We start from the raw sequence: 24891 nt of genomic DNA, 5'->3' as shown, positions 1-24891 counted from the left end.
GAACTTATGTCTTAGTCACCCTTCTGAAAAATTATGAAGTTGTGCGAGTCAACAAAATACTAATCTCACATGCAATACTAAATGTTCTAGGTTTCAGTCTACGTCTAAAATCAAATGGCAACCCATGATGTTTATACATGTCGGACTAACAGAAGTCCAACACCCCTTTAAAAGGCCACCCAATAAAACCTAAGTTCTATACTTTTGAACCATTGAAACATCTTCAAGATGTCAGTACTCCGACACTTACTAGTGTTCCTCCTTGGGATGGTGATAACTCTCACCACTACCTCTTCTTTAGCAATCAGGCTTCCTCCTCCTATCCACCCACCACATCACGTCCCTATCTATAGGCCACCTATTCATTATCCCCCTCCACCACCACACGTAGCACATTCACCTCCTATTCTGCATCACCCTCCATCACACGTACCACATTTACCTCCTATTCACCGTCACCCTCCACCACCACACAAGCATCACCCTCCACCGCAACACACACCACATTTTCCTCCTATGTATCATCACCCTTGTCACCCTCCACCATCACCACATCATGGTCACCATCCACCCGTTCCCATTTATCCACACTGACTTTGGCATGGATAAAAGAATAGATGTACGGATATGTAGATGAATAAGAAGAGGTCCTCCTAGTGGTTTTATCTTTGTGTTTTATAAGTGGTGTTTATGTAATAAGCATGCAGCTGCCCTAGCAGTTGTAAGAGATCTCCTTCATGGTTTTATCTTTGTGTTTTAAGTGATTTTCATGCAATAGGTCACTGCTCTAGCAGCTAGCTGTTATGAGAGATCTTCTCATGGTTTTAATTATCTTTCTCATAATATGTAATGTGCTTGCTTGGGTGTCATAAGATTACAAATTCTATGTTTATTGAACTTTTTAATGGTACTGTTACTAGAGTTACAAAAATAACAGACATAAACCCTTACCTCAAGAACATTTATAACCAGCGAGAATGTTACATTCCTTAGGTTACCTAAGACTTAAACTTTCCACTCCATCAACACCTAACTATTTTTTAAGCATATTTGGGTCTTAACATTTTAATTTTTTTTATCAGTAAGCTGAGGTTATAGGGAGCTCACTCATTTATTAATTCATTAATACTACCAATTGATTACCTAGAGTCTGAACATATTTTAATATGTTGAAGACCCTTTCTTGCCGCAAAAGTTTTTTATTTTTATTTTGATCGGTAAGCTGAAACCACATAAGTTACTGCCTCTATAATGGCCATTTGTTCCTGATCAATAACATCCATTGCCTCCACCGAAGCCCAACCTGCAAATTTAGAATGACCATCATGATCCCTCCCAATAAAACCAATGCATGCCCCAGCTGATGAAGTGGATCCATCGATATTAATCTTGAACACTCCCATGTTGAGCATAACCAAAGAAAATCTTTAATCTCTGAATTTCTCTCTGTAAAGGTGGAACTCAGGCCGAAATAAACTGTCCACAATGTTCCTACATTCTCTCATCAATTTCCACATTATCAAATATCCATTTCATTACGTGAAAATACTCTTAATTTGACAGCCTCACCCATCGAAATTGTTCGTCGAAATGGGCCATGTCGAAAAAAGAATTCGACGGTTGGAAGCCATAGAAAAATATTTTCGTCGGTCTTAAAAACCGTCGAAAAATAAATTCGACGACTTTGGACTGTCAAAAAAATATATTTGACAGTTTATAGCCATCAAATCTGGCATTGAATAAAAAATTCGACGGCTTAGAGCCGTCGAATTACTGTAAAGAGGCTTTTTCTTTATGATCTGCTTCACTTTTCTGTTTTTCGGTCCACTGTCTACATCATGAACCAGCCTCGGCTGATCTACCTCATTGAGTACGCCTGTTTTCACCCACCTTCGCACCTTCAAGCCTCGTTCCATTAGTTCATGGAACATTCTAGATTAATTAGCAAATTCGTCATTTTCAAAATCCAAACTGTACAAAAAGGCAGGCAAGATCCGAGGAGCATAAATCAGTCCAAGGTTACCAGTCGAGGACTTTCTTTTAGAATACATTGTTTTCTTTTATTTATAATCCAACTGTTACTAAACATTGAAAGAAACACAAACTTTGCACGCAAATGGATATACTTTGTGTGTGCAAAGCAAAGGGCTACTGAAAAAGGAAAAAAAATTGATTAATTTGACACAAGAAAGTGGTGGAAAATCCCTTCATACACTAGTGCTGAATTTTGGCGTAAGAGGTTATCTTAAATGTCGCATCAGGACCCTAAAACAGTTTTCTTGCAAAATCATATCAGAAGGGAAAATATTCGAGTTTGGTCTATCAATAACTATTCAAATATCATCTCCCCCCCCCCCCCCAGGAGTAAGGGATTAACATTATACAAATTGCCTAGTATTTGCCTGCCTCACCTGCAAGGAGAAAAAGTGTACAAAGCCAAATAATATCCAACAGTGCTGCCCTTTTCTCCATCGCTTCAGTTGAAATTAGAAAAGAATACCCAACATTAAAAACTAAACCAGCATCAAAATTCAAGCTATGTTCTCACATTTTTTTCCCAAAAATACACCAATCGTGCAGCAAATAGGGTGTCACCGGCATTTCATGATCTGGGGTGTAGTAGTTGTAGGTTTTCTAAGATTCTTTTGGACGATCCCCAGGCAGGCCAAATATGCAGACGTTTTGGTCCATTGACCCTACTGCCATATATTTTGCATCTGCACCAAATTTCACACACGTTGCTTTGCCTGCAATCGGCACAAAGTACAATACCCAAATCTCAGAAACTGCACCAATCTAAGATCATTAATAAATTCACAGCACTAATGATACATTTAAGGATATAAGGAAGGAATGTTTCCTGTACAATACCTGTGCCTGACAAATCAGGGAAAGTTTTGATACATTTCCGTTCTGCTTTGACATTGGCAACTTGGTAAATTCTGTAGTAATTAAATTACTTTAATGAGACTGCGAGATTCCAAGTATTATACAAAATAGTGTGTTAAAATAACTGCATTTGTAAGCATTTATACATCAAGTGTAGTCAAAGATTGGTGTGTACTACAATTCTAAATTGAATTCCAATTCTTTGGGATTCCTTGGATTACCAACCTTATGTCTGAGCCCGTAGTTGCAAGATAACTTCCACCATAAAAGCACCAAGAATTGTCAAGTGAAGCAGACACCAAATACTTTTGGGTGGCATGGATTGTAACAGCTTGCACCTGACAGAATTAATAGACATGTTTCCAATAAAAAAAACAGGCAGAAACACTGCTAATTTAAAATAACATGATCGAAAATGGAATAATACAATTCAGTATATGCAATCTACTCAACTTATAAAAGGACAAATCCAGGGAGCAACTTGAGAGTTTTCATTTATTTATTACAAGTATAAATTTAATTAAAAGAAAAGAGAATGTACAAAGGCAGTCGGGTGACCTACCTCACAACAATAAACAAGAATTAACTCGAACACAACAACTCCCATCTAAAGACAAAATCTTTGAAGAAAACACCTTTGAACTCTATAAAATTTACACCAACAAAATAATAACCCAAGAATACTTAATAGGAGCTCATGACCCAAGAGCTAATTTAAAATAACACAATGCAATAATACAATTTAGTACATGCAATCTATTCATCTTATAAAGGAACAAATCCAGGGAAAAACTTGAGAGTTAAGAATTATACATGAATAAAGTAGGTATCTCATAACATTTAAGCAAACCCTTACATATCTGCAATTATTTAGGAATGCTGTTAGATTGAGTGGTGTCCTTCTTGCATTAAAGGATTGTCCATAGAAAGAATGCACAGCCATGATTTCCTTTGGATATGTGGTGTGAGTGCTCCTTTTTGGAATGATAATTTTTATAAACTTGTTTTTTTCTGATTAAAATTAATCGGAATGATAATTTTTCTGTTCTACTTGTTTTGTTACCCTTGTGTTGTTTTTATTCTAAAACCATCAAGCATCACATAATTTCAAAGGGTTAAATGTTATAATTGGGAACATTCTGTTCTTTTCAGCCCTGTTGTTCTGTTTTGTTGGTGGAGCAAAGAGGAATGTATGCCACATATAATGATTTAGCCACTATGCACTTGTTATTTGCTTTTACATGCTATGATATATGATATGGCCTAGCTCAGCACACTTCTTCATCCCTCTTTCAGATGAAACCTTTCATGATGACTGTCGACTATTGATGTTCACTTTGAAAACATACAAACATTTCATTACAATCATTGGATCTTAATAATCGTTGATCAAATCATCAGAATCCTTGGTTGTATGTTCTAAAGGTTTCTTACACCCATGAATATACACTAAAGTCTATAAATAAACGATTTTGGGATGGTTGAAGACATCGAGAATTTTGAATTTCTAGGCATCTGAAGTATGTTCTTGTGAATGAAAAGAAGAGTTGTGTCCAATTCAAGAAATACAATGAAGATGAGTCAGGTTAGTTTGGACTCTTTGGCACTACACATATCCCCAAAAAAAAATTTATAGCACAAAATCACCATTCCAATATTATCTAGATTAAATAATCCAAACTTTCACTCCTATATGAGACACATTAATTGAGTATATGTAGACATTTACATCCAATTACCCTTTCCACTCTTTCCTTCCCATAACAAATTTGTCATTTTTCACTTGTTCACCACCACCATCCCATCCTACATAGCATGAGAAGTCATCATAATAACCATTGTATCTCACTCAAAATAACTTACCATACTTACGAAGTGCACTACTAAACATTACTTACAAGGAAGAAATGACTTCACATATTCATACAAGGAATTTGGAAAGTTTATCATTGAAGTTACCAGGATGTGGCTCCACGCTGAATATCAAAGAAGAGAATAACAAAAATCAGCTTTCTGTTTTCTACATAAAGCATTTACATGATGAACCAGTTAGTTAGATGGGATCTAATTAAACAAAAATATTGAATAAGAAGTGCAAACCGTAAAGAGCTTCTAAATTCAGTTGAAGTGTAAACCCAAAATCAGCTTGTGTATGATACACAAGTACTATTCTTGGAGGTTTGATGAAATCCAAATCTGTAAATTGGTAAAAGATGAGAACTTTGTTAGATCTAGACTCAATCCAGACCTAATTGGATCTACCATTTTAGTTTTATTCAGAGTTCAGGATACATATAGGTGCATAAACCAACACTCAACTCAACATACAAAAAGAGCAACAAACATGTATATATGTCAACTAGCAAACTCAACACTCCAATACTCCAGAATTTCATAAAAAATAAGACACCCAGATACTAAATCATCACTATTTTCATATTTATCAAGTAATAAACATGTTAGAAAGGTCAAATTATACCTAATGGTCTCTGAAGAGTAGTCACAAATACATGAAGGACATGAAGCTTGACTAGCTAAATTCCCTGTTAAGCGCCAGTACAATGAACATGATCTTCTTCATTTAACCATAACTATAACTCACAATTCAAACATGCTCATATGCACAGAAGATGAATGGGAACTGATTTAAGTCGCAACTACAACTGATTGAATCTCTCTTAATTCAAATCCAACCTCATCTGAACGATTAATTTCGCTATTTCCCTTCATAGAATTGGCACTTGTTCAACAAATTGGACAAATGGGTGTCATCAACAACCATGAATCGACAAATTGAGCATGAAAACTATGCTTACATATTGGAAGTGATCAACACTTCTCACACAACTTGAAGTTCTCCAAACAAACAGCACACTTACTAGGATTCCTACTATCCTTCTCTTATGCCTTAAAATCAAAGCATGGAAGCAGCCAAAAAAAATGTAGAAAATGAGCCAAACCATTATAATGTTTTGTAATGTTGAGCTTACAATTTGAACCAAACCATTTGTAATACGTGTCATGTCTAGCCGTTAGTTATCGATGGTGCTGTGGAAGCACCAAAAAAAACTTAGAGTAGAAAATGAGCCATATTATGTCCAAGAATCTTTAAATTTCTTACTAATGGCTCTCAAAAGGAAAGATTCAAGCAACAAAGACATGTTAGAACACCATGTTCTATTGCATGCAGTTAATATAGTTTAATACACTACATTCCAACACAAACCAAAACTTTAAACCATATGGCAGCCAATAGGTGAAATGGCCAAGCCAAACAAAATTACTTGGACCAAAAACCAATTGTTTAGTTAGTGAGTCAAATGTGCAATAGGAGACACGATCAACAAAGATAAAAAATGGAGATCATCTATACACCTTTCAGCACCTTCAGTGAAAGGGAAACATCATCATGATTAAACTAGCCTCGTCCCTCAATGATCTTCAAGTTGCGAAATAGCAATTCATAAATATATAGTCACAAACCAGCCTTCTACATTTCATGGCAAAACTTAAATTTAACACTTTGATTTTTTTATTTTTTTTCTTTCTTTCCTTGTATTAAAATAAATTGTTTATCATATATTGTAGGTTGTAAGATAATTAATCTCTATGACTAATAATGGAACATCTCATGAACCAAAATTCTCAAAATGATTAAGTTCTAATCAACAATTTTAAACGCTATAAATGCTCAATTTCAGTAACAAATAAATGAAATGGGCATTTTACGAATCGTGGGACTCGCTACATATAAACACTAACATGAGCGAGTTCTTCGATTATAAATTCCGGTAAAAGATATATGAATTGTGGGATCTACAAATTCATGTGTTTATAGCTAATGCCTTGAAATTGAAGTAAACCATGAAGGAAGGTCTCAACATCTGACCCATTTGGCAGTTAAACCCATGGAAGTATTGAGTGTTTCTTATATAGATATTCAATAATTGAGTTGAGAACTGAGATTCAGAGTTGAAGATATAATTTAGATAAGTTCAAAATTCTAAACAAACATGAGAAGAAAGACTAAAATCCTAAATTTCAACTTATATGATAAGAAAGATTGCAAATTTTAAAACTTTCTTTGACAAAAATCAAGCAAATTGTAAGGTTTCTGCAGCAATAATTGAAAGAATTAAACATAAACTCACTTAAACAAAGAATAGAAATGAATCGAATCAGATATTTGAAAATCTCAAAAATTGTTTCTTAAACATTAAAACCTAACCTCAGCAATATTGTTTATTTATCGAAGATCAAGAAGAGAAGATTTTTTCTCTATTTCAAAAAAGCAAACCTTAGCAATGTTGTTCATCTATGGAAGATCAAGAAACATGATTCCCTTGAGTAAAATTAGTTTAACATGCTCAAATTACACAGTCGAGCAAAACAGGGATGGAATTACATCATTTGGAAACAAACTAATAAATTTTTTTAGGGCTTTTTAGGGTTTTTTAGAGAGATGGACTTACTGATGAGATCTGGAGTGGTTTGATCGGTGGCACTGATGAGTGAACTTCAATTCGTAGGGTTTTTTACTTGAGCTATAATTTCTTCTTCGATTTGAGTTCTGAAAGCTTAAAAATCCATCAACGAAGTGACAAGAGCTAGTTCGGTGTTCTCGAGCGATCTGAAATGGGAGATTGAGGGATGTGAGTGAGAGTGAAAGATTCAGTGCTCTCGAGCGCTCGGTGCTCTCGAATGTCTGGCTTGATCGAACCAAATCAAGAGGAAAAATTATCTGTGAGTGAGAGTGAACTTCTTCTGCAATTTTTTTCGATCAGGTTTTCCTTTAGAACGGCTGAGAAGGAAGTCTGTTAAGACGTTCGATCAGGTTTTCTTCTCAAACGAAGGAAGTCTGTTAAGCCGTTAAGGTTCTGTTTTTTGTTAAGAAAAAGTTTCTGTAGTTCATTGACTGTCGAAATTTGTTATTGGGCTTAAAATTGGATTTTGGGCCGGTAAAAATAAACGTGGGTCTTGGGCCGCCAATTTTAACGCTATAATAGTAGCGAATTACAACTTTTTTGAGGTAGTGTTTAACATCTTCACATACTTTTTGCAGAATAATAGTGCTTTGTGAATTTTTATTTTTTTACAAAATTTCATATTTTGGTTGAAAGGAGTGATGATGATGCATGATATCAAGAGGAAACTATTTAATGATTATTTCTCACTTACAATGATTTCTATTAATTGATGTTAAGGGGTGAACAGGAATAAGGTTTTAATTTGACTTACAATAATATGTTTAAGTGTTTCGTTTCCTTTTTTATTAGAAAAAAAAAAAAGTGCTTCTTTTCCTTTTTGTTTTGGATTTTTGAATGTAAAGAATGAAAAATTAAATAAGTTCTTTTACCAAATAGAATAATAATAATAATGAAGATATTTTTTATCCATTAATTAATTTTTTTTTTATTTTATCTCACTCCAAGTCTTGGGTCATAAGTTTAATCATGGATCATGAGTAGCATTGTAGACCCAAAATTCGGGGCATGAATTTAAGGAATGAATAATTAATTAAGTTCTTTTATCAAAAAGAATAATAATAATGAAGATTTTATTTTATCCATTAATTAATTTTTTTTTCATTTCATCCGTGAGTCCTGCTTCACAAGTTTAATCACAGATCATGAGCAACATTGTGGATCTAAACTTCGGGCGTCACATTAATCCTCACTAAGGATTTGGTTTATGAGTTTTAATATTGTATTCGTCTTTCAATAATAAATAAAAAAATTCTGATAATATGACTTGCTAGGTGGCATACTTAATCGAATCCCTGACATGGACAAGTTTGGGAACTGTAGATTGGTATGCCTCGAGATACACTCCTCCCTTAGGATATAATTTCTTATGGGGAAGTGCAATTACGCATCACGAGGCATACAGATCTACGATTCTCTAACTTGTCACGTCAGGGAGTCAATTGAGTATGCCACCTGGCGAGTCATATTATCATGACACTAAATAAAGAATAGGGATCCAGTAATGTGTCTCATTCCTAACTAAGGTCAGGTGGCAACGCATTTTTGTGACCCACTGACCATTTGGGTATGTGGTCCATCCTTTGTTAAATCTACACACAAAAAATCAATTTGGTTGGTGATGTGCATCCATTGATAATAACAGTGTCTTAAGAATGATTTCTAATCGTAGGATTTAAATTCTTTTTCAAGAGATTAGACCTAGTGGATACAAGCTATCAAACACAATGATTTTTTATATGTAAATTCATCAAGGGATGGACGACATATTCATATGGTCAATGGGTCCCAAAAATTCAACGTGGAACAAAAATGGGGTGCCACCTAACATTGGTTAGGAAGGGAAGACCTGACTGGATCCCTACTGAAGAATAAAAGGGAAGGGCCTCCATAGTCCCAAATTCATCCATGAAAAAAGTATATTTTACTCACTCTTCTCGTTATCATTATTCCGCTCCCATAAATTGGATTTTTGAGACTGGCATTTTGGAGATAGCAAGAAAATCCAAATTCCTATTGGTCCGCATTTATTAATTGAGCGTATTCCAATTTATAAAAGAGTCCTGATAATATGACTCGCCAGGTGGTATGCTCAATCGACTCCCTGACATGACAAGTTCACGAACTATAAATCTATACCCCTCGGGATCCACGATTGCACTTCCCCATAAAAAAGTGTATTTATAAAGAGTCCTGATAATATGACTTGCCAAGTGGCATACTCAATTGACTCCCTGATGGCAAGTTTGGGAATCGTAGATTTGTGTGCCTAGGCATACATGACTCCCTTGAGATACACTTTTTTATGGTGAAGTATAATTGTGTATCCCGAGGCGTATAGATGTACAGTTCCAAACTTGTCACGCTAGGAGGTCAATTCAAAATAAGAAAAAGACCAATAGGAAGCCTTCAATACAAAAGCGCCAATCATCCTTCGAAAATAAGAAAAAGATGAATAGGAAGGTGGGGTTTCTTGCAATATCTGAATGAAGTGCTACTACGAATAATGTTTTGCTCACAGAAATTCAGGATTCACCAATCACATGAACCCACGTGTATTGAATGGCATCCCTAATTTACAAATTAACCATGTCACTTACAAAACTACCCTTATATAGTTGACAGGGGAGAGACCAAGGATTCAATGAGCACTGTCAGCAAAAAATACTCGTGCTACTACTGATAACGTACTGCAATAGTATTTGTGTTTAGTTCCTTTGTGGACCATCTGGTATTTGACACATCTATGGATTTTTGAATAGTCAACAAAAGAAAAAGTCAAAATAAACCATAGATAGAGACGACAAGTCGAGAAAGATAAATGTCACGTTAAATGCTACTAGAAAGTGGCATCTACAAGCACATGTAAAGGATTTATTTGTATTTTAAAATATTAATTAAAGGTTGATTTTAATGATTACTCAGGAAAAAAGATATGTTTTGTAATTTTCAAAATTAACTACCATGATTTTCACAACAAGAGATTGTAATTTTCTTTGTTATTGATCAAAATGACTCTGATTATAATAAGTTTAAATGTTAAGGTAGAGGCATTTTTGGGATCTAAATTTTGGTGTTTTCTATTCGGTCTTCTATCATTATAATAGTAATAATTAAAGGGTTTTAGATCAAGGGCACAATACTCCAATTTTTGGAGGATGTCCTCCCCATGTGTATACCTTAGGGTTGTCGATGCTCGCACTACAATCGAAACTCTTCGAGTTATAGCTCACCTCAGGATGATTGCATCATTTCTTCAAATTAATTTTCACATGTGCGGTACATGATTTACACACACTACAGGAAAAAGGGGAAATAGCTGCGACTTTTAAGTGACGGTCAGATTTTGATCGTCGCTATAAAGTAATTTAAGACGCACCTCACTGAATCACTCTCTCCGTCTCTCTTCTCGAACTCCAAAAACCAGTCTGATTTCACTCTCTCACTGAATCACTCTGTCTCTCGTCTCAAAGAGAATTAACTGCGACTTTTATGTAAGATCTCTGTCTCTCATCTCAAATTCTCAAACTCACTCTGATCTCTCTCTCTCACGGAATCACTCTCTCTGTCTCTCACTAAATCGTCTCTCTCTCTCTCATTTCAAAATCGATTTACAAATGAACTCTGTCTCTCAAACACATGAGGGTTCAATTTCAATAGATCCGATCCGATCTCGGCCTCCCGAAATTTGAGAAATAGACTTCCTTCGACAGAAAAGGTATGATTTCCTGCAATTTTGTTGATTTTTCTCTCCAATCGATGACCTAAATCCTAGATTTTTATGTTATGCTGTAATTTGTTTGTCATGTTTTGAGATAGATTACTTCCAATGCCTCAACCATGTGGAAAATTTTGATCTTCAAGGCTTGTGATTTTATTTTTTTTCCCTATTTCCACAGATTGCAAGATTGAATGAAGGATTGTTGTTGTTCAATGCCATTCTTATTGTTCCAATGTTTCAGATTGTTTGTTCATCCCATTTGTTTGATCTGAATTTGATTGTTGTTCTGTTCTTCTTGTTGATTGAAAATGGTGTATTGTTTCTTGTTTGTTTGGGTTTGTTTGTGTGTTACTTGATATATTATTTCTATAGTTTCATGAACTATCATATTTTTGAAACATATTTAAGGTTGATGTGTCAATCACATATGCACATCAATCACAACCATAACGAAGCGAATTCAACATTGTTCAACCATGTTGTTTGGAGTCAAAGTTGGATGGCTATTCGTTCAAAAGTAGTAAAAGCTTCGCTTGATCTTTCATCAATACTGCAGGGTGCTTCCTAATTTTTTTTGCAACAAATTTGTAGTTTATAAATCTTTCATTGTTCATGCAGGTACCTTGTATTTTAGGTGTCAATTTTTATGATAAAGATCTTTTAGAATTTTTGGAGTAGGTAATTATTGAAATACTTTTTTCTTTTCTTTTAATAAAATCTTTTCTTTTCCACATTTGTTTACTGTGTTTTTCTTCTAGGTTTCTTAATTAATCATTCTCTTTTCCTTTTCAAGTTAAATATACTTGATGGTATCCTTACTCCTATTTATGTTTTGATCTCCAGCTTGCCGAGACAGATGGATCATCAGCAATGCCACCATTTATTCTTCGAGTCCTTAATTTCAGAGCATGTAGAGGTAGACATGTTTAAATCCTCCAATTTTTATATGAGTTTTATGTGATATTGATATGTGGTTTACTCAATCTTTATTAAATTGAGTTGTTCAAGGAATAGGATGAGATATCGTTTTCTTTGTGTTGTGAACGTTTGTTGTCCAACAAACATGCCACAAGTAGTTACAGCTTTTTTTGAGTACTAGATGTGAAGGGCTCATATGGTCTTTCCTTACAGGGAAAACAAAAATTTCACTGGAACAACTTGATATGCAAGTGTCAACACTTACCTCGGAGTTGGTGAGTGAACTTGTATGTTATTTATCAAATACTTATTTAGAAACCTGAATGGGTCTTCACTCTTGGTGATAAGTTCATGCATTCTTCATCAGATTTCCTCTAATTGTAGTGTATATAGCGTTCTAAATTTCCCCCCACAATTGACATAGGTTACTTCCCATATGTTTCTTTATTGGGGGTATGTTAATCTTCTTTTATTATTCCACTTTTATATTATAGATATCTATCTTGTTGAAGATTTTTGTCTCTTCATGTTTTAGCAACAAGTGAGAATTTCATTATAAAATGTTCACCAATTTTTAATATTTATCCTATCATCTCATTTTTTTTTTCTTCAAAATGGGATGAACATGAATATTGCAAGCATTTCTTGACAAACCATGCCCTTGATGCCATTCTTTTGTTTGGCTTCAGTTTTTAATTTTAGTTTTATTAAGTAATGATATGTAGACTCCCATCCATAAATAAAATTCTTGAAAAGTAGACACCAAAATTCCTTGTGAATAGACTGATAAATATAATGCATTTACTACAATTCAACTCAGCAAATTCTTATTTACTCAAGATGTATTTCTTTTAGTTTTTGTTTTTAATTTTACTAAGTTGTTTCTCTGATTTTGTGGGTGCATTACATGGAAAAGAAAAATCACTTGTTCTAAATTATCTATTTTAAGATTTTTTTTTTCTTTTGCTGTTATTATTTTTGTTAAAATTTTCTAATGGGTAATGGAGTTCCAAATGGGAGAAGGAATTTGCTACAAGCAATTGGAAGGGTTAAGCATCCAAACATTGTGAGATTGGGGGCTTTGTCTTCTACTATGGTTAAAAGATTGTTTGGTCGTTCTCATTTTATCTCTGGTTGGCAATTGATATAAATATCCCTTGTTATTTTTTATGTTTTTATTTTATTTGATTAAGGAAATCGTAAGTGAAAGAAGGAAAGATGTGGGGGTTTATAAGACATAATATCGGTAGCAGAGGAGTACCATATGTTTCTTTGAGTTATTGATTTTGATGATTTGGTTCTTTCTTGGTTTAAATTTGATAAAAATAATTCGATTTGATTTGGTAGTTTTAGTTTATAAAGTGAATTTGGTATTAATATCAGATTCTTGGGGAGTCTTTGCAGGACTCCGACCTGTGGTATTTACTTCAGGAAATTACTCAGACATCTGTCCGAGAGGTATCTCTAAGATTGCTCTTATGTATCTTTTCTTTCGCTTCAAATTTGTTGTTTACTTGATAGTAGAATATCTCGAAGGGCAAAATCACATTCAGGTCAGGTTATTCAGAAAGTTGCTTATCTTTGGACCTTTATGTTATATTTAGAAATCACAAGGGATCACTAATGTTACATTTTCTCTAATTATTAAGCAACACCATTGTTATTGTTTGATAACTAAAATTGCAATGAAAATTGAGATCAAGAAGACCAACAAAGGAAACAAAACAAAACCTACAACAAAACCAAGCCACTAAACCACACAAATATCAGACCCACTAAAAATAATTTTGTTTTTCCATTCCATTATGTCCAAAGCTAAGTCTTTTGTTATTGAAAGACTTGAAGAGGTTGCCTAGCAAAAAAAGGGAGAGAGACTTGAAGAGGTCAATAATTCTTAAACCTATATTCTGGAAGGCTAATGAGAGGCATGCAACCTATGTCAATTGTGGGGAAAAATGTAGAGACCCTTTGGGGATGATTTATTTGGACCTTCTTGTTACAACGTGTTGAGCTTCTCATACAGTTTTCCTTGTGGAGCATCTACTATAGTTCAAATATTAGTGTTGGGAAAGAAACAAATCTCTATCTCCTATTAATTTAAGTAATCTTGATGTTCTGTTTTGGGCCCTCACAGACAAAACCTGTTAAGGTACGTACTGCCCATCTCTTGTGTTATTCAATTACCAAGATAGTGATGCTTTTGATTTACTTCTATCATATTGCCAAGTTTGCAAGTCTAAATACAACATACTTAGGTTCACATTCACTTTTTAAGTATGAAGATGAACCATTTTTCATTTCTTATTGAATGTTTTATTTTACTATTACTTGTTATTTAATTTTGACCCATCTGTTAAGAATTTTGGTTCGTCATTATGTACTGATTGGTTACTTGTTATTGAATTCTTTTTGTTTTACTATTGATTGGGTTCACATGCACATTTTAGGCATTTCATATGGGTAGTGACTACATGTCCCATGATTGAATACCCAGATTGAACTAGACATTACTAGTGAAAACACTGTCAAAAAATATTAGGATGACAAGTGCCCTATCAAATGAAATCATCATGTTTTATAGAGCATCGGTAATTCACTTCCATATCCCATAACGTGTATTTGCAGCCATGTTTTGGTTTCGAATGACATGAGCTTTAACGGTTCAGATTATTTGTCATATCACTATCTTCAAGAATATGCTGCAGTTAGTGGTCTAGAATTTTTTTAATCTTTAAATAACGTGTATTTTTTCCATTTATTTTATTTTATTTTTCTGCTTTGAGTAAAGTGACCTCATGAAGCGCTACTCATTAAAACTGTCCCATTTAACTTATAGTCTTAGTTGCATATTGCATATTGAATTTCCTAACTGATTTTGATTACCTGCTTATTAGGCATTCTTGGCCAGTCCTTGTTTGGTTCCTTGTCCTTCTTTCATTTGACATTAGCTTGGCATATTATCCTTGAATTCAGATTTGTTTTTCTTATATGATTTAAGAACAAGGGAAGATTGGATGATCTGAAAACTCTTGCATTGTTCTAGATCCTTTTTTTTTCTTCAGATTATTAGCATGATTCTTCTTTTATTCCATGTGTCACAAATTGTTTAGGGGGGTTCCTAATATGCTCTTTCTCAGGTTTCACGCATTTAGCATTTGCTTTCGGATATGAGGCAGGGATCACTAAATGTCCAATTGATGGTAACTTAGTCTCCCTTGGTGCTCTTATTACATTTGTACAAAAGGGACTTCAATATCTTGAGATGGAAGCGAGCTTGAGTAATGTGAGTGTGCTTAATTCATTGATAAATGATATTTTACATTCTTCTTACGTTTCTTAGAGCATTTTATACTGTATCCTCTGGAGTTTTATGCTGATCGGTGCTTGTTTTAAGCTTTCTAGGGTGATGTAGATGTGGATGACGGCTTCTCCTTTCTTCAACCTTTATATGTGTGTGTGTGAGTGCGCTCGTGTGTGTATCTTTGCACGTGTGTGTGTGTGTGTGACTTGGAGTGTATGTGTGTGTGTGTGTGCTTGCCTATGCGTGAGTTGGATTCCAGTGACCATTTTATTATGTGTGTGTGAGTTGGATTCTGTGAGAATTTGTATCAGTCTATGTAATAGTAGCACAATGAGATCTAATAGAGAGGGCATTTAGGTCTTTTCATATTGATAGTTGGGGTAGGTCATCAACTTCAAAATATAGGGATATCTCCAATATTCAGCAATAAATGAGGGGGCTGGTGTAAAATTTTTATTTTATTTTCAAAAGCTTTAATAGCGACAGCCAAAACCGTAGCTGTAGCTGAAGAGTAAACATATTTTTTTTAAAAAGACTACCCTATAGCGACGGCCAATAGCGGCTGTCGCTGTAAGTCTTGTACCTAACGACGTTTCTATCAATTGTTGGCCGTCGATATAACATTTAGCGATGGGATTATTAGCGACGACTATCGACGGCCTCCCTGACTGTCGCTAGATGTTATTGCGACGGTATTGTGTACCTATAGCGACGGTCGCAACCGTCGCTATAGCACTATTTTACTGTAGTGACATAGGTCCCCACGTTTTACTATCAAGAGTATCTTTATTTGTTAGACGTTAAAGAAGAGGGTATTTTAGGTCATTTTCTATCAGTCCATAAGAAAAAACCAAGGTGAAGGAACTCATGAGATCATTTGAAATGGTGACATACTTAATCAGCTCACTGATGTGGATAAGTTTTGAAACCGTAAATCTTTCCACTTTGGGATACATGGCTCTCTCAAGATACACTTTTTTACACGGAAGTACAATCATGTATCTTGAGACGGAAAGATCTACAGCTCGGAACTTGTCATGTCAATGAGTTAATTGAGTATGCCATCTGGCCAGTCATTTTATCACACTCATTGAAAATATAGTTATGTGTCGCAGAGATTCATCAAAATGTGGTTACGTATGTCTAACTTAATCTACCTTCCGGAAATCATAAATGTATGAACAAAAGACAGATCTGACAGTAAATATTCTAGGTTTGAGTCTCCATCTAAACTCAATTAGCCTTGATGCTTACACGTGTCTGGCTAATAGAGGTCCAATTCCATTATAAAAAGCCAACCAATAAAACCTAAATATACTTACATTTGGTCTAGTTTTGTACTATAATCTTGAAGATGTCAGTAGTCCTACACCTACTGGTGTTGCTCCTTGGGGTGGTGATGGCTCTCACCCTTACCCCTTCTTTAGCTCTTCTTCCTCACCCCCCACACCCTATCCACCCGCCACATCGTCCTCCTTTCCACAAGCCACCACCACCACACTTTCCTCCATTTCATCATCACCCTCCACCACACAAACCACCACATTTTCCTCCTATTCATCATCACCCTCCACCACACTCACCACCACCACATCACGGTCACCCTCCACCACACTCACCACCACCACATCACGGTCACCCTCCATCAGTACCCATTCATCTACACTGACTTTGTAGATGATATGGATATATATAAAATAAGGAGAGGTCCTCCTAGTGGTTTATCTTAGTGTTTTAATAAAGTGATGCTTATGTGATAAGTAGCTGCCCTAGCAGTTGTGATAGACCTTCTAGCTTGATGGTTTTATCTTTGTATTTAGAGTGATATTCATGTAATAAGTAGCTGGCCTAGCAGTTGTGATCGACCTTCTAGCTTGATGGTTTTATCTTTGTATTTAGAGTGATATTCATGTAATAAGTAGCTGCCCTAGCAGTTGTGAGAGATCCTCTACTTCATGGTTTTATGTTCTTTTTCATAATATGGAGTGTGGTTGCTTGAGTGTAATTAAGATTACACAATTATGTTTGCTTGGGTCTTTCTATTTCCCTTTTAGTACATTTTACTTGTAGCCGAGAAAAATGCAAGGAAAAATGAAGGTCAAACATGTGAAATTGAAAAATATTCAATCTATGTTCGTAAATATTAGAGATACCTTTGTTTTGGTTTTGGTTAATATCATTCCTGTGTTTTAAAATTGATGACATGCCCCTGCGACATAGATCTTCTTCTATGTGACTATGTGACTAGTACAACTAATCTAATACCGTCTATGACATTAAATTCTTTTTTTGATTGGTAAACTAGGTTCAAAGGACCCCCCCTTTTATATATTAGATCAACGAGAATAGTTAAAGTTAGATCATCATACAAAATTCTTGCAAGCTCTTGGGTGATAGATGAACTTTTATTTGTATGAACTAGGTTAAATAGGAATCACGACCCAAATTGAATCGAGTGAATCGACGCCCCAAGTAACATAATGCCAAATAACAAAACTATACAACTAATTTAAAACAATACGCGAAATGAAAGTTTCTTGGGATGCCTCTTTTTTATGCAACTTTTTCCCTTTCCATTATGTATGGAGATGTGTCTCCTCAAGATGATACAAATATGTGTGAAAGGACGTATGCCATTAGTACAGGATAAACCACGGTATAAAGACTTCCCCGTCTATCATGATAAATCAAATAAGGGATATTAATAAAAAAGATAAAAATCGAGAATGCATTGGACAACTAGAGATGTTTTGGACAAACCATGAAATAGCAAGAACCGTATAGCTTGCCACTTGTAAAATTCCAAAGAAGTGAAGACCACATAGGATTGCATCCCACAACTCTTGTCACATTTAGCCTTCAAAAAAAAGTGCACCATTTCAATAAAGGTCTTGTTATCCCTCTGCTTGGTATCACCTTGGCATTTTTATAACCTGGGGATCTCACTTTTGTATTGTTGATGCATGACCAGAAGCCTTCCACCTTGGCAATCTATCTAAGCATCTAATAAAACCCATTATTAGCTCAACAATATATTGAGAAACATAATGAGACAAAACATTAAAGCTAGTCTTCCCTATACAATTATATATGTAAACAAAAATCTTATCAGTGAATGAAATACAACAGTTCATAAAAAAAAAAGACTAACTATTGCTTGGAAGAACAAACAAATAGCTGGCTTAAACTAAATGTTGACGATGGTGCTTGCTAAACAAATCCTGGGCCTTTTGGAGGTGGAGGAGTACTAAGAGATGAGTATGGAAACCTTGTTGCAGCTGCTCAGTTGTATTTTGGTGACTCATACAAATAACATTCCGGAGTGTAGAACGTTGATTACTACTATGGAGTGCTTTGACATGGAAGGAAAAATGTTGAAAGCGAAATGGATTCACTTCTAATTGTAAACATTCTTAAAGGATCAAGCTATCCATGGAGGTTGGACCATTGGCTTCATCAGATTAATTAGAAGACTCATGAGGAACTTCACTATAAATTTCTACATACATGGAGGAAGGAAAATGCTATGGTGGATGGTTTGGCAATAATTGTTGTACGAAGCCTCAGTTTGGATTTGTTCCTTTCTTTACCAATTGAATGTTAAAAAGAGTTTTGTGGGTGACAAGCTAAAAATTCCACGTCAGACTTGTAAACTATCCAAGATCTTCCTCATCCTTTCTTTACCAATTGAATGTTAAAAAGAGTTTTGTGGGTGACAAGCTAAAAATTCCACGTCAGACTTGTAAACTATCCAAGATCTTCCTCATTGTAAGAACCATAGATGCTTTTTCTTCGATATACAAGTGAGATCTCTATAAAAGCATCTATGGTTCTGTGCACACCAATGTCCTGCCCCCCCCCCCCCCCCCCCCCCCCCCGATGTTCCTAACAGTGTTACTCCAGCATTATTCAACAATCTTATATCCCAATTCCTACGTACAAGGGGGTTTAATAAAATAAAAATAAAAACAGGGAAATCTAAGAGATCTTATCCCTATTTTAAGTTATTTGTTTATTTATTTATTGAAAAAATATTAAAACTCCCAATTCCAACGTGAAAGGGATTTAATAAAAATAAAAAAGTCTAGATTTTGGAACCCAACCTGACAACATGACTGGGTAAATAAAAAACTCACTGATGTGGCAGGTGCAAGAACCATAGATTTTTTTCATTAGGATACACAACTGCACATGTTTTATGGGGATGTGCAGTTGTGTACCCCGAGAAAAATCTTGATTCTTAAATGGTTTATTAAATTTTTTTATTTTTTGAATCAACGAATAATCCTTAACAAAATTATTGGGGTCCTTCTATAATTGTGGGGCAGTGGTCTAAGTGTTCTTATGCTTGAGCCGGCCCTCTGCAAGTAGATGTGGAGATTTCAACCATATGATCAAGTGAGTCCTAACCATCAGATCAAGTGAATAGTCTCTAATCCATTGGAGTTCTAATCTCAAGGAGCGGGTAGATAAAAAAATATCCTTTGAACCTTTATTTTCGAATCATTGATTACTCATAAATACTTGATGACCATGCAGTGGGACTTACTTCCTATAAGTTCAAAAGATAGCGCTCAAGACCCTTTAACTTAACTTTGGCTCAATTCAATAGCATCCTTTTCAGGGTGGCCACCTCTATTCAAGAGGTAGAACCCTATTTTTTTTTTTAAACATTTAATACATGTAGTTCAAACTTGAAACTACATTTCTCTAGGCTTCCCCACACAAATAAAGATGAAAATGAAATTAAGGTTCCCATAGTATAATCGAGTATTCTAGATCTTGGACCCATCATAATTATTGTCCTGCATCAACTTGTATGGAAGTTATTATCTGGTAACCTTCCACTTTGGAAGTCTTTGGTCATTTTGAGGGCTTAACATTATTTGGTCAACGTTTCGAGTCAAAGAAAATCAACTTTCTATTTAGCTAGAGATGTACATAATAGGATAAATTACAGTTTGACCCTCTATGATTTGGTGTAATTCTATGTTCACCACCTAATGTTTTGATAATTACACTACCTCCCTATCTCAGATAATTTTAGGACTCAAATACCATTTTACTATTTCACCCTCATATTTGATATTTTTTTATTAAACAAATTATAAAGATAAAAATGGCCCATCTAAATATTTTCACACTATTATGCCTGAATGTATTTTTTTGCAAGGATACTTTGTTTATGAAAAAGAAAGACATTTTAAAAAGGGTAATATAATCTTTTAAAAAATTTACAAATTATATTTAATTTTCGTTTGATGACAATTAGACGGAGAGGGGGTAAGTGAGCCTGTTACATATCTATAGGCAAGGTAAGAGCAATTGTCAGAAATCCTAGGTGGTCAACATAGAATTATGCCAAACTTAAAGGGGTGAAAGTCTTATTTATCCTACATAATACTGGTTGAATGTAGAAGATGAGGGTTTTTAGCTTACTTTTTTCATTAATTTATTAGAGAAGACCATAGTAACAAATCTTGGATTCAGTAACTACTTGATGAGGGTTCCATTTGATTAATTCGGATAAATTTGGGAAAGATTCGTAAAAATGTAGGTAAATTTTCAAAAATCATACTAAATATTTTTTGTAGGTTTCTTACCAAATCCTATCATCTTCAAACTCTCTCTTAACCCATCTTCTTCTTCATATTTGAAAGGTGAAAAATCTAAAATTTTGGAGGGTAAAGGGTAAAAATGTTATCTCATTCCATGACTATTGAAGGAATCTCAATTAATTTGTCAATTCGTCAATTAATTGACTAACCTTTAATTTGGAGAATTTTACTAGTTTTCAAAATTTTTTTTTTTTTTAATTTTGTGACTACCAGGAGGATTAAAGTTGGGGGGTACATTTACTAGATTTGGAAGACACAGGAGTCACTCTCGAGGTGCTCTCTTTCTTGATAGAGCCGTCTACGGTGACATCCTATGATGCTAAACTCAACACTTTGCTGATGTGGCAGAGTGTAGATAACTATAAAGTTTAGAGTCATGATTTTCCGATGCCCCTCTGACATATATATGCCTGCAAACGTGGCCTGAGCTAGAACACAGATCCTTTTCTTTTAGATAGACAACTGGACATCCCCATAAAAAAATATGATTCTATCAAATGCCACGTCATGGGGTGTAAAAAAATCATTACTCTAAATTTTATTCCTCAAGGAAAGGTTTTTATGGTTAGCTACACATTGCTACGTCAGCTGTCATAGGAAGTCAAAGATGTGGTAAGTCAAGATCTTATAATAACGGGGAAATCACATCAATGGGTTTTGTAACATGTGCCCGAGGGCACACGTTAAGATGCATTAATTAATAAATGGGACCTGCTACTCGTGCCCACTAAATAGGCTCACCACGCCCACTTAATTTAAAAAAAAAAATAAGTAGTTAGATTTTTACCCTCTCCATACACCTACCATTTATCGATCAAAAAACCTAAACCATCTTCTCTCTCCATTCTCTCTTTTCTGTACCGTTTGCCTCTCTCTCTCTCTCCCCTTCAATCTTCTTCTTCTTCTACTTCAACCTCATCTACTTTTGAGCTTCTTAGAGATTGAATAAATGGATATTAGGTTTTAAGTTTTTTCTTTTCAAAATCTTCTTTTTTTAATTATTCTTATACTTTTTTGCATTTAAAGATGGTGAAAAAATCATTATCAAAACCTTCAAAAACAACGATTTCGAATTAAAGAAGTCGAAGATTTTTTGTAGTTCTATTCAATATATTCAGACCGAATTTGTTTTAGCAAATTCAATTTGGACCTACCATATATAACTTCCTATCGAACATTACTCTTTTTTTTGTTAAGCAAGCACGATGAATTGTATTAATTTGGTAAAAAAATATACATAAGGAGGACCCTAACGAATTATAGATCTGAATTGGGGAAGATCAAGCTTATCTCCATTATAAGTTTTTCTTACATTTCAAGGCAAATCAAAAACTCATTTGAATATTAATGACTTGAGGGTTGTGAGTTGCTACTGCAGCAAGTGCATTTGTAGTTGCATTCGCTTCTCTCCAAACATTAATTACACAAACATCTATTTTCAAAATCATAGTCCTTGCCTTATGCACCCATTCATCTAGTCTCCAAGAAATTGTTTGGTTTGCGAGACCTTTCACTATAATTGCAAAATCTGTTTCAATGATGATTTTTTCCCCAATTAGATCAAAGCTCTACAACGCAGCTACCACAACATAGATTTCTACAATGTTATTAGTTGCCACTCCAAAATTCCAATGACCTGCTTCCACAAGATCTCCATGCTTGTCTCGAAGAATAGCACCTCCACCTGCTAAACCTGGATTGCAAATGGCCGATCCATTAGTGTTTAGTTTGTACCAGCCTAGGGGCGGTGTTTCCCAGCAGACTCTAACTATACAACGACGCGAAATCTATCTTCTATGTAATCCAATTTTCGATAACTTCCGGATAGCATTATCTGAAGATAGATATTTAAAAGTTTGATGTTCCTCAAATTCTTTTACCCCATTTTAGACAATTATAAATGATACCTTGAGCTGAAGGCTTCAAGCCATCGAAAATACACCTGTTTCTAGTTATCCGTATGTTCCAACAAATTACCCATGGAACCATTCCACTGACAATACTGAATTGGGAATTTTTCGATTGGCCCTATTTAAGCAATAAGCCAAGCATCATAAATTTTATTCGCTCATCTAGTAGGTGGCAGCCAAAAAAAATTCCACACCTCCAACGTTAAAGAACATTGATAAAAAGGTGATCAACAAATTCTTCCTCACCTTCACAACAAGAGCACCTTCAAGCCAAGAATATACCCCATTTTTTTCGTAATTGGTCCACCAGACAAGCTTTGTGATATATCTTCCATACCAAAGTCTTCATCTTAGTAGGCACCTTTGCATTCCATATTGCCTTGCAAATTTGAGAAACATTTCCCCTGCTTCTTAATGATTCCCATGCCGATCGAGATGAAAACAACCCTGATTTTGACGCCATCCAGATATTTATATCATAACTCCTTTGCTAAATATTTGATGCAATAATCTCTTCCACAGCCGCACTATCCTGAACCAATTTTCTAAGCCTAGAGATGTTCCAACCCTCTTGACCCCAAACCTCTATCACCAAAATGTTTTTATTTTCATTTGAAAAATAGTCAATTAATGTACTGGAACCTCTCCAGTTATGTAAGAAAAGAGAAGGCATTGCTCCGTCTCCAATCAATCTTTTTGTAAGACTGATTGTTGGTTTAAGAAAACTCTAAATAGTTTTCCAAAGCTTTGAGCCTCTTGTTTTAGAAGGAAACCACAAATTACCATCCTTCACATACTTCTTCTTGAGGTAATCTATCCATAGCCCTTTCTCAGTTGTCAATCTCCAGTAGGTCTTCATTAAACCAGTTTTATGAACCTCATAAAGCGTTTTAATACCCAGACCACCTTCTAGCTTTGGTTTACAAACTTTATACCAAGCCACAAGATGATTTTTCCTCTTACCCTTAGTGCCTCCACAAAAGAACTTTGCAAAACACGACTTCAATGAGTTTGAAATAGACTTAGGAATAGGCAAAATTGAAATAAGGTACACTGAGATGGAAAATAGAACATGAGATAGTAGGGTTAAACGTTCTCCTTCAGAAAGAAGATTTGATTTCCAGCCCATCATCTTCCTCAAAATCTTGGAGATCAATCTCTCATAATTTTACCAGGGAACAACGGGACTCCCAAGTAATTGGTAGGAAGAGAACCCTTAGGGAAACCCATAATTGTCTTGATAATCTCGATTCTCCTTTCTGCCATATGATTTATCACAAAGAAACAACTTTTCTCCAAGCTAATTTACTAACCCAAAGCCTATTCATAAGATTCCAAAAAATCTTTTATAGCCTTTAAGGACATTGAAGTTGTCTTAGAGAAAATTATTAAATCATCCACAAATATAAGGTGGCTTGGTGACACCCCTTTTTTTAAATTGAAAATCTCTCCATACTTCCTTTTAGTGCTAGATTGTTCAGGCTCACACTAAAAAATAAGTTATGTTCTTTGATAGATATTGTTTGGTAGGTTTAGTAGGAAGTTATGTTCAATATGTACTTACCGAATATTCTAAAACAAGTTTGATCTGAAGTTGCTGCATAGAACTATAAAAAAAAAAAGCTCCAAGTTTTTTTATTCAAAATCAGCATTTTTGAAGGTTTTAGTAGTGACTTTTTCATCATTTTTTATGATTAAATGCAAAATAATAATAATAATAATAATAATAATTAAACAAAAATGACAATTTTGAAAGAAATTTTCTTTCTTAAAATCTAATTTCCAAACAAATTCAAAAAAACAATTCGCAAAAATAAGTCTCTATTTTGCAATTTCCAACATCTTTTCATCATGTTTCTGTGATGGAATGATTTCTTTTTTTATGCATTTGATTGAATATAATGAATCTGAAGAAATCAAAGGTCGGTTCAATCCCCTTGATCTAGCAAACCTCATCGCTTTTAGTATTGCTTGAAGTTCTATTTGAATAATATCTTCTGCTGCAATATTACTCCAGCTTGCAAAAAGCATTGACCCATTGGATATAGTA

General features: G+C 34.7%; 1 protein-coding gene and 1 long non-coding RNA gene across 18 annotated transcripts; one reads left to right on the top strand and one right to left on the bottom strand.

Annotated features, from left to right (window-relative positions):
• Positions 1 to 1967: 1967 nt before the first annotated feature.
• Positions 1968 to 7777, bottom strand: LOC147383015 (pre-mRNA-processing factor 19 homolog 2-like). Of its 16 annotated transcripts, none has more exons than XR_015173860.1 (7): positions 7362 to 7777; positions 4990 to 5085; positions 4788 to 4865; positions 4619 to 4695; positions 3115 to 3227; positions 2872 to 2942; positions 1968 to 2747 (listed from the first exon to the last, which is right to left on the bottom strand). XR_015173860.1 is itself a non-coding variant. In XM_086428967.1 (6 exons), exons 3-6 carry the CDS (start codon positions 4837 to 4839, stop codon positions 2635 to 2637), a joined length of 330 nt encoding a protein of 109 aa, XP_086285093.1. In that variant the 5' UTR covers positions 4840 to 4909; positions 4990 to 5085; positions 7362 to 7772; the 3' UTR covers positions 1972 to 2634. The 16 variants fall into 16 exon arrangements, 4 of the variants coding, with proteins under 4 accessions (XP_086285093.1, XP_086285092.1, XP_086285094.1 ...); XR_015173863.1 differs by having other exon boundaries at positions 4629 to 4695; positions 4788 to 4909; positions 5025 to 5085; XR_015173865.1 differs by having other exon boundaries at positions 4849 to 4909; positions 5025 to 5085.
• A 2923-nt stretch (positions 7778 to 10700) lies between these two features.
• On the top strand, positions 10701 to 15499 carry LOC147383014 (uncharacterized). 2 transcript variants are annotated; one of them, XR_015173991.1, is made up of 8 exons: positions 10701 to 10867; positions 11034 to 11091; positions 11713 to 11772; positions 11938 to 12010; positions 12226 to 12287; positions 13417 to 13470; positions 15150 to 15295; positions 15415 to 15499. It is a non-coding gene; the product is annotated as an uncharacterized LOC147383014 (long non-coding RNA). The 2 variants fall into 2 exon arrangements; XR_015173990.1 differs by having other exon boundaries at positions 10706 to 11091.
• The last annotated feature ends 9392 nt before the right edge of the window (positions 15500 to 24891 follow it).

Source organism: Akebia trifoliata, chromosome 16, assembly GCF_017979445.1.
Source record: "Akebia trifoliata isolate Shusen 1 chromosome 16, ASM1797944v1, whole genome shotgun sequence".
In the NCBI taxonomy this organism is placed as follows: Eukaryota; Viridiplantae; Streptophyta; class Magnoliopsida; order Ranunculales; family Lardizabalaceae; genus Akebia; species Akebia trifoliata.
This window is presented reverse-complemented; position numbering and strand designations above follow the sequence as displayed.

Coding starts and splice junctions, on each gene's coding strand:
- LOC147383015 (XM_086428967.1), bottom strand. CDS start 4,839: ATGATAAACTTTCCAAATTCCTTGTATGAATAT. Junction 3,228..4,806: donor CAAATTCCTTGTATGAATAT/GTGAAGTCATTT, acceptor TAATTCTGTCAG/GTGCAAGCTGTTACAATCCA. Junction 2,748..2,871: donor CCCTGATTTGTCAGGCACAG/GTATTGTACAGG, acceptor TGCCGATTGCAG/GCAAAGCAACGTGTGTGAAA.